Source organism: Pempheris klunzingeri, chromosome 5 (assembly GCF_042242105.1).
Source record: "Pempheris klunzingeri isolate RE-2024b chromosome 5, fPemKlu1.hap1, whole genome shotgun sequence".
NCBI lineage: Eukaryota > Metazoa > Chordata > Actinopteri > Acropomatiformes > Pempheridae > Pempheris > Pempheris klunzingeri.
This window is the reverse complement of record NC_092016.1, coordinates 27,375,001-27,392,098: the sequence shown is the minus strand read 5'-3', so window position 1 is coordinate 27,392,098 and position 17,098 is coordinate 27,375,001. Positions and strand designations below refer to the sequence as shown.

The window sequence follows — 17,098 nt, the reverse complement described above, 5'->3', positions numbered from 1 at the left end:
ATATGTTGGGCTGCTATTAACTCTGTTTGGACTACAATAAATGTGTTCAACTCCAGTTACATCTAAGACCATGCTGTGCTGCACCACCACCGTACAGATTCTACCTATCCAGTATTAACTCTGATTTACTTTCATTGATTGACTGTTTGATTGTTTCTGCTGCTGTAATCAAATGTTCGCCATTCCTCTGTTCTCACTTTTTATCCAGTGAATTGAGACAAACATTGAGTGTCTCTCTGGCTGAAAGCATCATAGAACAGGCTCTACAGGACTTGACAACGGCACAGGACAAAATGGTAAATGTGTGTATATTATTGTACGTGTGTGTGTGTGTGTGTGTGTGTGTGTGTGTGTGTGTGTGTGTGTGTGTGTGTGTGGTGAGGTGTTAATGATGACTGAACTGTATTTATATTTATTGTATGGTTAGACACTGTGTTTTAACAGTTTATCATCCATGTATTAACTCCAACTGATGAACAGTTCAACACTTTGGGAATTTTGCTAGTTTGCTGTTTTATGCACAATCACATGGAAAGAATAATTCATTTTAATCTCAGCGGTGAGTCCAGGATGTGTTTATTCTAGCTTAACACAAAGACTGCATGCAGGGGGAAACTGCTGACTTGGTCAAAAGTGAAACAGTACACCCTCCAATAACTCCAGTGTCACTCTGTAGAAGATGCACACAAGAATATCTCCTCAAACGCTGCACTGTTATACTTCCCTTGAGAACACTAACAGGGAGTATTAGTTGTCTGTATAACTCCACAGCATTATCAGTGATATTTTATTAGAAAACATGATCACATATTATTCCTGTTCTTTATTTCCTGTTTAGGATTGCCTGATAAAAGAAAACTCATGCAGCGCTCTGAAAATTCAGATCCCAGAGCTCCGATTGGTCAACAGCGACTTCCCAACTGATGATGTGAGGGACACACACCCATCTATTATCATTCATTCTGTTATCCATTCATTCCTTTGTGCTTTGGATTTACCACTTTTGTTCTTTTACTTTGTCCATCACCAGTACTGTCCAGCATTTTGGAGACATAGTTTCCATTCCAAGAGTCTGAGGCCTGCCCCTTCGATTAAGAGTGAGCTACAGCCGGTATTATCATGTGATTCAATATGTCGGTCCTGCTCTGTAAATCTCCTTTCAGTTCAGTTCACTTGAACACATTTGCATATGTGGGTGAGCCATTAAATGACAAAGTGCAACAATACTATAAATACAACAATACTGACTAAAGAAGACTAAATATTCTTTGGTTCATAAGTATTCATGACTGTACACGCCACAACACAAACACATGGAGCCTGGCAGGTGTCATGGGGGAAAATGAAACACATGTGAGCACAGGACTTCTTACTTTGTACTGAACAGTCCAGACTGGACTGTTCAGTAACGTGTACAGTCAGTGTCTTAATGACCGCCAGTGATAACATCAGTGTGTGTTGATGTGGTGAACAGTTCTCTCTGTACACATTCAACAGACACAGCAGTATTACCATTCATTTGGCGTTGTGTGTGTGTGTGTGTGTGTGTGTGTGTGTGTGTCCACCTTGTGAATGTATGTTCAACAGTCACTCATTTTAGCTCTGCTTTTGGTCTTCCCCAACACCTGAGAGAATATCTGTCTCTTTTAATCACCAGCTGGTCTCTGACTTTGTCTGTCTATGGATCCCAGAGCTTGGCAGCTGGCTGCTGCTGCTGCTGCTGCTGCTGCTGCTGCTGCTGCTGCTGCTGCTGCTGATGAGAGCAGCAAGACTGAAACAAACAGTGCAGCTGTGAGAAAAACCGATTCCTGAAAGATGCTAAAATGCTGGGTAGATCTGCGTGGAGCTGCAGAGTTCAGTCATGGTTCTCTGTTGGTTCATCATGTTGCGCAAAGCCATGCGATCCACTGATAAGACCTAAATATTGATTAGAGCAACTTGTGAATCCACATATCTTCATCCTAAGTGAAAGCATACAGTAGCCGTGTTAAACCTGTGGCCCATGGTCTGACAACTGTCACTGTATATTTTGAGCTGCATCAGGTTGCACAGTTGGAGCTAAGAATCAGTGGTCAAACACAATTTCTGAAACTTTGACTAGTGCAGCATCACTACTTTATAAAAACAAGACTGCAGAAGGGACAAGGAAATAAATCATGTCATATGAGTATGAGGCAATTTGTTTATCAAGAATAAAAGATAATAATTCAATGGCACAAATTAAATTTGGTACATTAATATTTTGAGAGCATAAAGTCATTTGAAAGTACTAATTACAATATTTGAGAATTTGAAATCTTTAAGTCTTAAAATCTAAATGTGTTATTCCACCCAGGACCATGAGCTCAGTCAAAGTGAGCAAAGCTGTTCAGCTTCAGTTGTAATTTAAACCACCAAACACATTGGATGAATAATGATATAACTTAATAAGAGGCATGTGGCATCCTTCCTGAAGAATCCCAGACTGGTGAACTAATCAGGATTGAATTAATAAATGCGATAGTATTACATTGTCAACAACATCTGAAAATAAAAGTGAAGCGTGTGATGCTGCTACAGTGATCCAGTGTGACATCTTAACCTCTCGTCATGTATTTCATCTGGTCCCATTGTCCTGGTCCATGAAGCCCTCTGTGGCAGACAGTGCTGTTTGGCTAATTGGAGCATGGCCTGTTTACTCTCACACCAGTGACTTTCACCATGGGAGAGATGAGATGGGGAGAAGATGGAGGAGGGGATGATGAAGGAAGAGGAGGAAACACGGGGGGGATTTGGGGCGCCCCGGCTCATAACGCCCCACCCCCGCCTCTTTTGTTTGTTGGAGGGAGGATAGCTTTAAAAGAAATACTGATGAACGAACTGATACTGTGCTGCTTACAATAGTTCTCCTAAGCATTTTCTGTTTCTGAATACTTGTTTGGCAGATGTAGGTCAAGAAGAAGTAGGTCAATATTTTATACAGCATCTTTATAAAGAATCTAAATTTGAGCAGTTTATTTCTAAAAATGAATTCATCGATTTGCATTTCAAAGGCTTCTGAAATGAGCAGAGGACTGTGTAACTGAGAGATTAGTAACAATGTAGGCTGCACCACATTCTACCTTGTCTCCTGTGTGTGTGAGTGTGTTAGCTTGTGACGGGCTGATAGCTGTGTTACTGTGTGCACCACCGTGTGACTGCAGCATCCATCTGCTGTGCTGCCTCCTCTCTTTTCCCTCTGCATGTCTATACTTAACGGGTTATTTCTCTCTTGTATGCTGCCCCCCTTTGTCTCCCCTCTTCCCTTGCATAGTCTCTCCTCCCCCTCTACCGTTGTCTCTTGACACCCCCTCCTCCATGTTTTGTGTCTGTGTGCTGTACAGCTGTGCTTGCCCTAGCTCTATAGTACATATATTCTGTACAGTACACTCCAGCAAAAAGCATGCTTGCTGCCTGGGCTGGATCCCTCCTCCTCCTCCTCCTCCTCCTCCTCGCTCCATTCCTCCCTCTTTCATCATCTCTCCTCTCATCAGTCAAACTGCTTCTCTCTCAGGCCTCCTGGATGCAGACTTGGATCAGCAGACCAGGGACAGAGTAGCAGAGAGAGAGAGGGGAGAGGGTGCAGGAGATGAAGGAGGAGGAAGGTGTGGGCTCCCTCAGTTGCCGACAGCAACTGCCCTGTCAGTCACAGCTTCAAGCCCCTCCCCTTCCACTTCCCTGTCCCCCTCCCCCCCGAGACGGAGGGGTTGGAGGCGGAGAGAGGGAGAGGTGGAGGCAGTGGATGCTGCTGCAGCATTATCAGGAGTGAGAGGAGCATCGTTCATTCCTCCTCCCAGCCTCCCCCGCCTTTACTCCATCTCTGCTCGAGCTCCAGAGGAGGAGGCAGCCGGCCGCGGAGGCTTATCCACACGAGAGGCTCCCTTCCCTGGCTGCGGCCCCAGCCTAGGCCCCCTCCCTGACTCTGGATTCCCCGCTTTTCTCATGGAGCCTCTACCTACCCAGGGACAGACTCTAAGGCACTACACCGCCTCCCGACCACGGCCGCGACGCACGCACACTCAGCCCCCCTCCTCCAGGCCTCAGGTAAGGACACACACATACCCAGAAACACTGACAACTGACCATACAATCACACACACACACACACACACATATTGCACAGCATTTGCATGTATGCATCCACACAACAATACATGTGCAGACAAATATCATTCAGAACACAGCCACAGGAAAAGGTAGAAAGATGGATGCAGGGATGGAAAGATGAAAGATGAAGGCGTGATAGATGGAGAGAGGGAAGAGTGGATGAGGCAGCAAGCTAATTGCATGACTACTGAGGGATCCCCAAGGAGAAAAGGGTGGAAATGGAGAAAATCAAAACAACATGATGGAGCGAATGTAAAAAAAAAAAAAAGAAGGTAAAGAGGGGAGAAATGGAGGGATAGAGGCTATGTTGCTCATGACTGGGATCCTTATCCTCATATTATAATTAATGCAGCATAATACCCAGATTACATCTATCTATCTATCTATCTATCTATCTATCTATCTATCTATCTATCTATCTATCTAATGCTCTCATTTCTAGAATGCTGTAGTAATAAAGGTAGCCATCTTTATTCTTGCATTCTCTGTAGTGTAGTTGTGCTCAGTGTGTGTATGAATGTGTGTGAGAGAACAGGCACAAGCATTTTGGGAGTGGTGTTCCCTGGGTTGTTCCCAGTGCTGATTTCTCTACTGAACTCTCTCTCTCTCTCTCTGTCTCTCTCTCTCTGTCTGTCTCTCCGTGTCTCTCTCTCTCCGTGTCTCTCTCTCTCTCCGTGTCTCTCTCTCTCTCTCTCTCTCTCTCTCTCTCTCTCTCTCTCTCTCTCTCTCTCTCTCTCTGTCTCTCTCTCTCTCTCTCTCTCTCTCTCTCTCTCTCTCCAGGGAATGCTTTCACTAAGTCAATTATTCATGTTTTCACATAAGTGGGGGTCTCTTCCTCTGTGCTGTTTAAATGGAAAAAGGGGATTTCTGTGGTGACCTTGTGTGTGTCAGTTGTCTCTCTTTTGGAAGGTTTTGAATGATTGTCGTTTGCTGGTTTGTAGGTGTTAATGATGTTGGCCTTAGTTGTTTTTCAAGTACATGACATCACACGTGGTTTTTGATGGTATGGGAGACATGAGTACAGTGGATGATATGGCCCACAGTCTGGCATAGATCATCATCCCCGTCTTTACCAGTGAGTGATTAGCGAGAATTTCGATTTCGATTTTATTAACGTATTCAGCAATTTATAGCCCAACAACAAATGTCAGCAATACTAGCTGTTACTGACAGTGACTACCGGCATGCTCCATAACGATGTAAAATGACTCTAAGTTGTTGGACATGGAGGATATTTCAGATAGGCGATTAAAAGACAAGAGAAAAGAAAATGATTCATTCGGTTACCATGTCTGCTGATTGGATATTCACTTTTACAGAAAGAATCAGTTCATGTTTGTCACTAAATGTGCAAACTTGAATTTTTTGCTCCAATCAGAGAGCAGAGGTTCACATTTGCCTGTTAGCACCATGGATGTATATTGAGAAGAACTGAATCCTGGGCCTCCATGCAGCCTTGTTTCTAATGTTTCACAGTGGCCACTACTGTACTGCAGCAGTGTAACTGCACCAAGAATCTCCTGTCGGCCAGAAACATTTTCTCCATAGACCAGCATTGTAAAAGACACATGTGTAAAGCTGCTGACATCTCCAGCTATAAACATGGTCAGTTATTACTCTTTGTATTATACTTTTTAACGCCATGGGTGTTTTATCTTTTTTAAACTTCTCTAAAGTCGGTGTCACCTCTGTGAAACAAGCTGTGTATTTATTTTTCAGGTCATTTAACTATGTATTTCATACAGTCTAATGGTCTGAGGCATGATGGGATAAATATTGCTGCTGTGGGCCACATACCCTGGAACCTAAGCTTGAGCTAATCTAACCTAACCTAACCTCACGCTAGAACCTCGTTTTGGCGTATGCGCGAGGTGAGCACTTGTTGGACGGAATAGATGTCATGTTTTTTATACATGCATGGTTAGCAAGCCAGTTTGATTTAAGAGGGGCTAGTATACTTTACTTAGACAAGATTAGCATTAGCCTGCTAACATGCAAGGTTTACATTCATCATGTCATCTAATAGTTAAAAGGGCCTCGTATTATACTGTGTTAAAAAAGGGACTTTGTAGCAGGAGCACAGGTTCAGTGGTTAGCACTGCTGCCTCACAGCAACAAGGGTCCAGGTACTCAGGTACTCCGGTACTCAGGTACTCCGGCTTCAAGACATGCAGGTTGGGTAAATTAGTGACTCTAAATTGCCTGTAGGTTGGTTGTCTGTCTCTATGTATCAGTCCTGTGATTGACTGGCGGCCAGTCCAGGGAGTGCCCTGGGGGTGTACCCCACCTCTGGGATTGGCTCCAGCCCCCAGACTCTGAAGGATAAGCGGTGGATGGAAGTTCCATAGTAGAGGCCTGTGCTGCTGAGAGCAACGAAGATTCAATATATCATTATGCTCAAACGTTTCCACTTAAAATGTTTATGCTGCCATGATTACTTCTCCGAAATTGCACAATTTCAATTGAGATCTTACTTTTTAAAAATATTTTTTACAAAAGGCCTTTATTTAATTATTAATGTTTTCTTGTATATTGCTGCCAATTCTGAGCACTAATCCAAATACACCCAAAACTGACAGCAATATTTCTGCTGACAATCTAAATCCCACCAAAGATTTCATGGTTCAGGCATGGACTTGGAAGTCAATTGCTTATCCATCAGCAATCACTATGCACACCATCACATGACAAGGTGATCAGGCAATTGTGATGAAGAAAATGATGATTTGGTTTTGTTAGTATTTCAGAAGAATTACCATGAAGAGTAACAGTCTTTCCTTCTATCCAGTTCAAGGAAAGAAGCATGCAAGCTAACAGATGGCTAGATTACAAGGCAGCATAGGAGGATCTGGCGTGTGCACAAGAAAACCTTCCCACTGTACTGTATACTATAGGCAAATTAGCAAGAGCCATGAGGTAGGTCACTAATTTCAATGGTGATTCACAAAGGCGGGAAACTCAGTGAAGACATCTAGTGGACATGTGTCATACAACCAGGTGTGGGAAATTACATATACCACACGAAGGAGGACAGAAAACACAACACAAGCTGTAGTCCATCTATAGTCCTGATGTTCCTCCAGAATATGGAGCCAGTAGATCCCAAAAAACAACATGTAGAAGTCCGTAGGTTATTCTTGTAACAAAGTGGTGTGGTGTAATGACCTCTCCTCCTTCCACGGTTTTCCTGCAACACCAACTTCTTCAGCCCATCTGCTTCCTGGTAAAGCTTTACTTCCACCTGCTCTAGCCTGCCCAGTTAGGCCCGTGGTGTGTGCAGTGTGCCTTGGCTCGTCTGTCTGTGCACCCATGGGAGGAATTCTGCTTACTCTCCTGCTGTTCATTCAGCATGCATCAACATTGTTGCTGTAAACAGTAAAAGCTGTAAAAACCTTTGAGAGAATATCAAAGGTCACTTTAGATTTTGTACATGTAAACTTATATATCAGCCTATTATATGTATGACCACATGGTGCGTGCGTGTACAGATCAGTGTGTGGAGACAGCTCTGTTGCCTCTTGGTATCAAGTGTGTGTGTGTGTGTGTGTGTGTGTGTGTGTGTGTGTGTGTGTGAGAGAGAGAAAGAGAAAGAGAAAGAGAGAGAGAGAGTCTTTATGCCAACAATTGTATGACAGAGTGCCATGTTGGCATGCAGCATGTAGAGACAGGTGGCTGCAATGGAGGTGGCAGAGAATGAAAGAGGGGCATGTTGTTTTCTCTGGATGATAGACATAGATGGAAGGCACTGAAAGATGTAGACAAGACTACATTCATGAACAGGAAAACATCCCATTGGTGTGATTCAAGTGTGTGTGTGTGTGTGTGTGTGTGTGTGTGTGTGTGTATGTATGTATGTATGTATGTACTGTATGTACTGTATGTATGTATGTACTGATTGTATGTACTGTATGTATGTATGTATGTATGTATGTATGTATGTATGTATGTATGTATGTATGTATGGACTGTATGTATGTATGTATGTACTGATTGTATGTACTGTATGTATGTATGTATGTATGTATGTATGTATGTATGTATGTATGTATGGACTGTATGGACTGTATGTATGTGTGTATGTATGTATGTATGTATGTATGTATGTACTGTATGTGTGTATGGACTGTATGTATGTACTGTATGTATGTATGTGTGTATGTATGTATGTATGTATGTACTGTATGTATGGACTGTATGGACTGTATGTATGGACTGTATGTATGTATGTGTGTATGTATGGACTGTATGTATGTATGTATGTATGTATGTATGGACTGTATGTATGTATGTGTGTGTGTATGTATGTACTGTATGTATGTATGTGTGTATGTATGTGTGTGTGTATGTATGTATGTATGTATGTATGTATGTATGTATGTATGTACCATATCACCAGTGTTTTTGGTACCTAGTGGGCTCACTTTTGGCTGGAGATGGCAACACATTTTGATTGTTGGGCTGATTATATTATTACATTGACTGATCAGACCAAGCTGAACTGTTCCAGTCTAGAGTGGATGGTTTTGACAGGCGTGAGATAAAATCACAGTGTTTTTAAAGATTATTTTAAACATGTTTGATGTTCAGAAATGGAAGCAGGAGTGCACAAGTAGCCTCTATAAAGTCTCTGTAAACTATGAGTGACAATTTTTGGAGCACAGCACAAGTGCCTTTAGATGCCTCATACCCTGTGAGTCCTGACAAATTATTAAGTTTCACAAACTAACCAGTGGATGATGCATGCAAAAAAATTTTTTATTTGATAATAAGAACATATCGCTGTGTGTAATTATAGTATATAAGGACATTTTGTACATTTGAGGATGTTTTGTTATAATAGGCATACTATACTTTTCTTTTTATGAAGAGACAACTTACTGGCATGATGCCAGCTCTCCAAATCATACTTGAAGTGAATACAGAATTTTATTAATAAGAGACTTTGTTGTGTAAATAACTGTCTGATCTGCATTTGCACGAGTACTACTCAGAGCAGACCGACAGACTGATTTATTAATGAATATATGAAATATAAGTGGCCCAAGTATCAATCCTTGTGGAATATATTTCTCTGTGTATATTAAACTGAATTAATTGCTCTATGTCTATAATGCAGCTGATAAGCTTTTAGGTCAGAACCAAAATAAAATCTTCCAGCTCTCTCTGTGGAGTTTACAGTCCCTATCCTCTTCTGTCCAGCCACCATTTAATCTAAATGTTGTGTTATTCCTGTTTCTTTGTTCATCTATCCAAGTTATAGCAAACGTTAGGAACACCAGCTGTTTTTGATGGCTGTGTCTTTTTTATTGCAGCAATGGGAATGGGAATTTCCTCGTGACATGACTCTAGCGTGTCCCTGTATTTATTAAGTTGCTAAATATGTGCTTCTTCCTGACTGTCAACATTTAAACTGTGTATATTGGTAAATAAACTGCATGTGAGGTGTGTCTTATCTTTAAAGCAAGTTTAAAGCAAGAATAGAGACAGTTCCAGTAACCAAGTGGTAAGATAAAAGCATGAATAATCTTTTTTCAAAACTGCTGTGAGATGAGAGCAGTGGAATAATAGTTTGATATTTCGGAAGTGAAACAAACATGTATGGACCAGTGCCACGCTAATATCAAAATGCATCAGAATCTAGAACACCCAGATTTTTTGCACTGACTGAAATGCAGATTAAAAGAAGTTAATGAACCACCTAATAAACATAAACCCTCACAATTAACTCTCAATGCATGGTGTACATGTTGTATGTTATACTGTGTTTTTTGTTGCAGGAGCCGTTTTCAAAGGTAGAAACTGAGGCCACTGGGGGGATGGGAAGAGTGGATGAAGGAGTAGAGGAGTTCTTTACCAAGAAAATCATTCCTGACTATGCACTGTGAGTTCAACTAATGCATGTACACACGCACACACACACACACACACACACACACACACAAACATGAGCATGCACACACACACTCTTTCTCCTTGTCAAATATCAATAAATAATATTTCGCAAATATCCACCTAAGACAGCAGTATCGGGGAAATAAAATCTTTGAGATCTACTAAGAACAAGTCTTGAAATGAATATAACATTGATATCATTGATATCAATATTGAATTTTGATAATGACTGAAAGCCATGATGGACTGTTGACTGACAATACCTGTTGCTGATTTTCAAAATGTAAAATCATGGCAACTTGCATGGAAATGTTCTTTTGTTTCAGCAAAACCATCCACTAAACCACTGGTTCCCAAAGTGCCGCAGCACCCTGCTGTGCCTTAAGGACAGAACAAGGGTGTTGCAAGATCATCATTCATTTATTGTGCATTTTTATGGTTTCTAAAAAAATCAGCAACATTTGCATTAATAATGTCTTTCGTTCCGTTTTCCAACATATTAAAACAGAAAACAAGCAACAAACATCAAAATCATCACGCTAAAAACTCTAATAAGCAGTTATGCCGCCAATACTGATATAACAACTCACCTTTACTGGTTGTCTGGAATTTTTTAGGAGCTCAGCAGTCTGAAAAATAATAAGCATCCACACAAGCAATGGAAAGATTTGATATATTAATCAGAGCTCAAAGAAATCCTGATACATCTCAGCCTTCACACAGCCCACTCTAATAGGGACCAGACTTACTGGGTAGGCTTTGGCTGGATATCCATCCTTGTGCAATCCCACCACCATAATTGTGTAATCTGACCTGCACATGTGACATCAATAGCAGGGACTCATGTCCCATTAAAATGCCTGCATGAGCTTTTGGGGTGTTTTGTCCTTCCACACCCTAAATATATACCCGTTTACCAATTTATTAGGCACGCTTAATGCAGCACCCCTGCAATAAATCCTCCCTTCATTAAGATCACTTTGTATTAAAGCTGTTGTAGAGACGAGTAGATTCAACTGTAAGGCAATTCTGTAGGTTGTAGTTGTGGTGCTGTTGAACTGTACTGTGTTATACTGGCAGGTGATTCTGTTATTTTGTGTAACAAAATGAGGAAATAGTTGTATGGTCTTCAGTGACTCTGTGGGAACTTTGTCAAGTCTGAGTGTTAACCATTATAAACTGAGAAGAGGAGTTTGAAAGATGGGCACATTTTCGTAGCAGGGATGGTCTGATAAGCTATGGTATTGCATTATGTGAAATGTAGGATTGAATGTTTTTGAAGCATGACCATATCTAAACCTCTGCTACATCAGTTTTGACAAATCCATAGTTGTCTCTTGTGAGGCCCCAAATGTGTTGGAATTTATTTGAATAAATCACTGGAGTGCCCATCTAAATGGATTTCTGGGAAATGGGTGGTTGCATGCTGCATGGTTTATACATGCTGTCTCCAGAACAAAAGTTCAGAAAATATTAAAATTTTTGTTATGGAGACAGCATGTCAAGGATCCCCAAGTTTCACAGTAACATTCATGGTACATCCACAACAGCTTTGAGAACAGAGCCCTGTTCACACTATGCAGATCAAACCACTGTATTTTCCCATGTCAATCAATCAATCAATCAATCAATCAATCTTTATTTATATAGCGCCAATTCACAACAGCGTTATCTCAAGACTCTTTCCATAAAGAGCAGGTCTAGACCAAACTCTTTAATTAGAGAGAGACCAACGATTCAGGAATTCAACATTAAGGATTCAAGAATCCCCACATGAGCAGCATCAGATATTAGATTAGGAAACAGTGGAGGAAGAACTCCCCTTTAACAGGAAGAAACCTGGAACAGACCCAGGCTCAATGTGGGCGGCTTCTGTAGGGGTCCGCGTTGGGTGAAGGGTCGCCCCTCTCCTATCACGCACCGCGTGTTTGTGGGGAGCCTGGTGCTGAATCACTTGCAGACGACCTGATTCTGGGTCAGGGTTTCGTACGTAGCAGAGCAGCTCCCTCGCTGCAATCTATTGAAAGTCAGCCCTTGATCCAAGCTTTTGTATCGGCCTTGGAGCGCGGACTCCAACCGTTATCCCTCCCCAGGTGCTGGGATGACCAGGGGCACGAAGAGAGAAAAAAAAAAAAGACCTGTGAACAGACCTGCTTTGATTTCATCTCTACTATCCTGATACCTTTATAGATACATACACTACATGAATTAACACTACTGTAACACCTAAAATGTCACTCTCTCTCTCTCTCTCACACTCACACACATACACACTCACACATGCACACTGACAGTGTAGACCGGAGTTGTACAAGTATAAGAACAGACTGCTTCTTTTTTATCTGATTATGAGCATCTCCACCAACTTCCATAACTTTCAGTGATAATTTGCTCTTTTTGTCATTGTTGATGCTGTAAAATAATGACTATCTCTGGCAGGTAAGTGAACAGAGAGTTTCCACTGTTATAAATGTAGTTTTTGCATTTTCAAGAAGCAAAGGCCAAACCGCCCCTGATAACCACTGAGAACTGCTTAGATAAGAGTGTATTGCTATGTAATAAATGTCTTTGTGATTTCAGCCATGTAGCTGTTTGTTTAGACTGCATGGTGAATGTTAATGTAGTCTTTAATACACCCTGTGTCCGTTGAGTGTAATACCACAGAAACACACATTCCTTGAATGAATTCTGTTCTGGACCTGCCTGACTGGTGTTTCAGTGCACAAAATCATAAAATGGTTGTATTTTTCTTAGCCAGATATTAAAAGACACCTGAGCATTTTAAAGCAATGCCTTTTTTAAATATATATTTGGGTTTAAATTGACTTGTAGGTATAAAACGTTTTGGAATTAGACAGAAGATACAGTAGATCGCTGCAGCCACCGTTCATGAACAGGCTAATCCTTTCAGGCATCCCTGCCATCAAATGTCCACTAAATGTCCTTTCTTTTGTCACTGACAAGCTCAGATTGTTATGTGTCTGACAATATTATGGAATGGGTAGACCTGTGAAATCCTTTTGGTTTAACCACACACAGCTGTTACATCACTCTCCTCAAAGACACCAGACTCCATTGACAAAAATAGCAATTTTACCTTCCAGAACACTACTGTACTGTGTGTGTCACACAAATATTGTGTTGGATCGGAACTAACCCATGAAAAAACTTGTACAATAACACAAACTAACTAGCCAATTAGGGGTTAGACCAGAAACTTGTGTGCTCTGTGAGGTAACGTTTCTGTTAAACAAAAAAGATCCTACAGGTCTATCTGTGTACGGATCCTTTGCGTAATAATGACACTTCCTGCTTCTTGCTGAGGTGATCTACTGGACCAGTCCCCAATCTTTTTGTACCAAATACTCAATGTGAACCCAAAATATGTAAAAATGGGGCCCAGATTTAAAGACACCAACGTTATCCTTTTAGCGTGAATTGCCATTGTAATCACCCAGTTAGTCAATATGACATTGGCCTGAGATCAGCTGGTCTCCGTTAGGGAATGTGTTATTTTACCCTAACTGCTATGACTGATGACTTGGTGGCTTATACATATTATTACATGCTGTGTGACATGTTGAAATTAAATTCAAAATGATACTCATGTGTGTGTAGTGGGGATTGTTCGATGTCCACTGTAGTATGAACAGAAGTATGTCCGGTGACCACCCAGCACATCAGCAGCTGCTGTCTGCTACAGCTGTTCTTTCTCAGAACTGTCCGAGTTTTGGGACTGAAGGTCCTTCAGTGTGCTGCTTTCTCAGCCTGTTGATGAACCAGGCTGGAAGAAGGTTCTGGTTCTTTGTCCTTACTGTCCTGGCTGCAGGATGTAGAAATCCGGTCGCTCCTTTGTTCCTTGCTAGTTAGCAGCTTGGTGCTAACCTGCTGGTGTGCTCCTGTTGTTCTGATGATCAGCTGTCAGACTTTAGATCATACCTGCTGGTGCTGAGCAACTTGGTTCTGGCAGGACTTTGTGTCGCTGCTATGAAAAAGGTGGTCTGCTCTGGTACAGGCCACACTGAGGCTGGGGCTGGAGGAGTAAGCTGCAGGGCTGGGACTGGACTCTCAGGGGATCCGGTGAGATGAGGTGCAGCTGAACTGGTCTCCAGCAGAGCGCAGAGGTGGAACAGAGGTCCAGAGGAGAATTGGGAGAGAGCTCTGGGAGGAGAGATAGACTCTCCACAGTCTAGATGAGAGACCAGAGAGAGAGAGAGAGAGCAGTGGGGCAGCTCTGGTTTTGTTGACCTGTGGTTGTAGGGTCCAATGGTGGCTGTAAAGCTGGCTCCAGGTGTGCGTTTAACACATATGTGTGAAAACTTAAGGACTGGGGAAATTGAGTTCAGAGAGGGAGCCCTTTGTTCAAAAGACAGAAACATGTAGTCCTCACCATTTTCTGGTGGAGGCCCAACAGCCTGTATGTGGAGAAAACAAGATTTAAAGCCTGAAAATGGTTCCAACCCCAACGAGTGTAGGGATCAGCATTGGTTAAAATGGATGCATACTCTAGGTGTTCCCTTCATGGATGGATATATACTCACAGCCCGGTGATTGAAATCAAGAGGGTTGACCACGTGAAAGCCTCAATGAGCTCAGCAAATCTCATGACCGTTTGCTTTCAGATTAAGAGCTGTTGTGTATTAAATTGTGAATTAAAAATAAGTTTCCTCCTCAGGCAGAGATTTGGTGGAAGTGAAAATAATGTCAGACGAAAGGTCAGAGGGTAACCAAAATAATTAGGGGACAATAAATATCCAGGCCAAATTTCATAGTAATCTGGCCCGCAGTCATCTAGATATGTGGCTCTGTTGAGCAGACTGTCAGGCTGACCAACTGAACATCACCACGGCAGGCCTCGAACTCCAGCCGAGCAAAAAGTGGTAATCACTGAGAGATGTTTTGCTCTGTGTGCTGTTTGCATGACCTCTCTTGTTGTGTACCTGAACTAAGCATGTTGTAGCAGTAGTTGTAGTACTGAGTGTCTCTTCTTGTCTGTTGCTCTTTCTGCTGTCTTTCTGCTGCAGAAAAGGCCAGTGGGAGGAGTCAAACCCTGCCCAAGCCACTCCCTCAGAGTCGAGCTCCACCCCCTCAGCCTCAACCCCCTTTTCCTCTTCGTCTGACAATATCACCTCCTCTACCACCACCACTGTCACCTCTCCCTCTGTCTCATTTACTGACACATCCTTCACACCCTCTGATGTACCGCCCCCCTCTACACCCTCCACTTCCCCCGCCCCCTCTACTGTCACCACTCCCACCCCCATCACACTTCCCACCAAAAACATCAAGAAAAAGTTTGGCGACTTCTTTGCCTTCAAGAGGGCTCGAGCCAGCCGAGCTGCCAAGGCAGGAGGGGGAGAGGGAGGAGGAGGAGAGGGGGTCAAGGTCAAAAGGACCTCCATTGCAGACCTCATTCGACCCCTTCGCGAGGCCAAAGAAAGGGAGAGAGAGAGGGAAAGAGACAAGGAGAGAGAGAGGGGGAGAGGGGCAAGGTCAGTGGAGGATGCTAACGTTTCTAATGATGCCGCCACCACAGAAGGAACCGTTGCCACCAGCCACCATCTTGCAGGCGATGCGAAGGGAACGATGGCGCCTGCCAAGACATTAACCACGATGACGCCTCCCAGTGAGACTGCTCCCTCTTACCCCATCGTCACAAGCCCCGACCTCACCACTGCAACGCTTTCCAACCTGGAGGAAGATGCAGTTCCTGTCTTGCCAGGTCGCACACCCAGTCCTGTTGTCACTTCTCCTCTAACTGAGCAGGAGAGGAGCGGCGTGCCGATGAAGGAGATGAAGTTGGAAGGGACTCCGTATGGAGAGAGGAGACTGAATGTGACCAAGAGGTCACTGAGGGAGGGCAAGAGCCAGAGCCTCATACTGCTGACGGGATTAGAGCCTGATGACAAGGATGACACACACAGCAAGGTCAGTCTGTCAATACACTGAACACACACACACACACACACACACACACACACACACTGTCAGATCATCTAGGAGAAGCAACAGCCCCTGGGAATGAATCACTTGTACTTGAAATTCTTAACTACAGCTTAGAACCAGGCCTTAGAGACTGTTTTATTTCTAATTTGCCCTATTTCATAAGTATGTACATTTAAGTAGCCTTGCTGTTCTCCAATCTTCTCTTGTTTTAACCGTTGTTGATTCCATTTAGCCATTGTCATGGTAGATTAAGCATAATATGCACTCCCACCTGTACCACAACAATCATGTCATACTTGCACTCTGCTGCTGTCAGACTTCTTCACATAAAAGCTGTTGTAACTATCTAATTAATTTTCTTTCGCTGTAAAACTGCTGTTAGTAGTCCTACACATTCACATTTACTGTAAAACATCTGCACAAAGTGTTGATTTTTATCGGCAACAGCTCAAAGGCCCTGCACAGATGTAGTACATTCTCAGTGGTGGTTTCACTTATTTTGGCTGATCAGAGCTCCTCTCGTGGGCTTCCCATTCATTTCTGTGTGGAGCAAGGTGAGACACATCTGTAAATTGACCCTCCTCGTGCTCTCCTCGCAGAGCTCATTCTGATTCTGATTCTGATTCATTTTTCTTATAAGTCATATTTAACAGCATTGTTGGAGGGCGCTGGAGTTTCAAGAATTACAGTTGCACTCAAAATTATTCAACCCCCACTGCAAATTACCATGACCACTGCAGTCTCTAGATTATTCAACCCCTTCTTGATAAGCATCTTTAGTACTTAGTAGAGCACCTTTTTGGTGTTATGACCTGCTGCAAACGTGATGCACAGCCAGACACCAGGTTCTGACAGCGGTCCTGAGGAATCTGAGCCCATTCTTCATGGACAACAGCCTCCAGCTCTCCAGTGTTCTTGGGTTTGGGTGGTGCAACCACCTTCTTCAAATCCCTCCAGAGATTTTCTGTGGGATTCAAGTCAGGTGACTGTGACGAGTATCTTCCAGGTCTTTTTCTGCTATTTGAATTTAAATTGTTCTCGTTTGAGTTGTTCGTTGAACACAGCATAACATAGCTGTGCTTACACCATGCACTCTTAAATAAGGGCTTTTACGCTGAATAAATGAACTGGGTTA

The 17,098-nt window shown here is 42.7% G+C and overlaps 1 protein-coding gene across 1 annotated transcript in view; it reads left to right on the top strand.

Annotated features, from left to right (window-relative positions):
* Window positions 1-17,098, top strand: part of carmil2 (capping protein regulator and myosin 1 linker 2) — a 51,581-nt gene that overhangs the window by 20,393 nt on the left and 14,090 nt on the right. Inside the window, exons 28-34 of the mRNA XM_070831295.1 lie at window positions 209-296; window positions 839-928; window positions 1,031-1,097; window positions 3,533-3,598; window positions 3,650-4,062; window positions 9,903-10,006; window positions 15,042-15,945. Coding sequence (XP_070687396.1) covers window positions 209-296; window positions 839-928; window positions 1,031-1,097; window positions 3,533-3,598; window positions 3,650-4,062; window positions 9,903-10,006; window positions 15,042-15,945 — 1,732 coding nt within the window. The remainder of the gene's footprint in view (window positions 1-208; window positions 297-838; window positions 929-1,030; window positions 1,098-3,532; window positions 3,599-3,649; window positions 4,063-9,902; window positions 10,007-15,041; window positions 15,946-17,098) is intronic.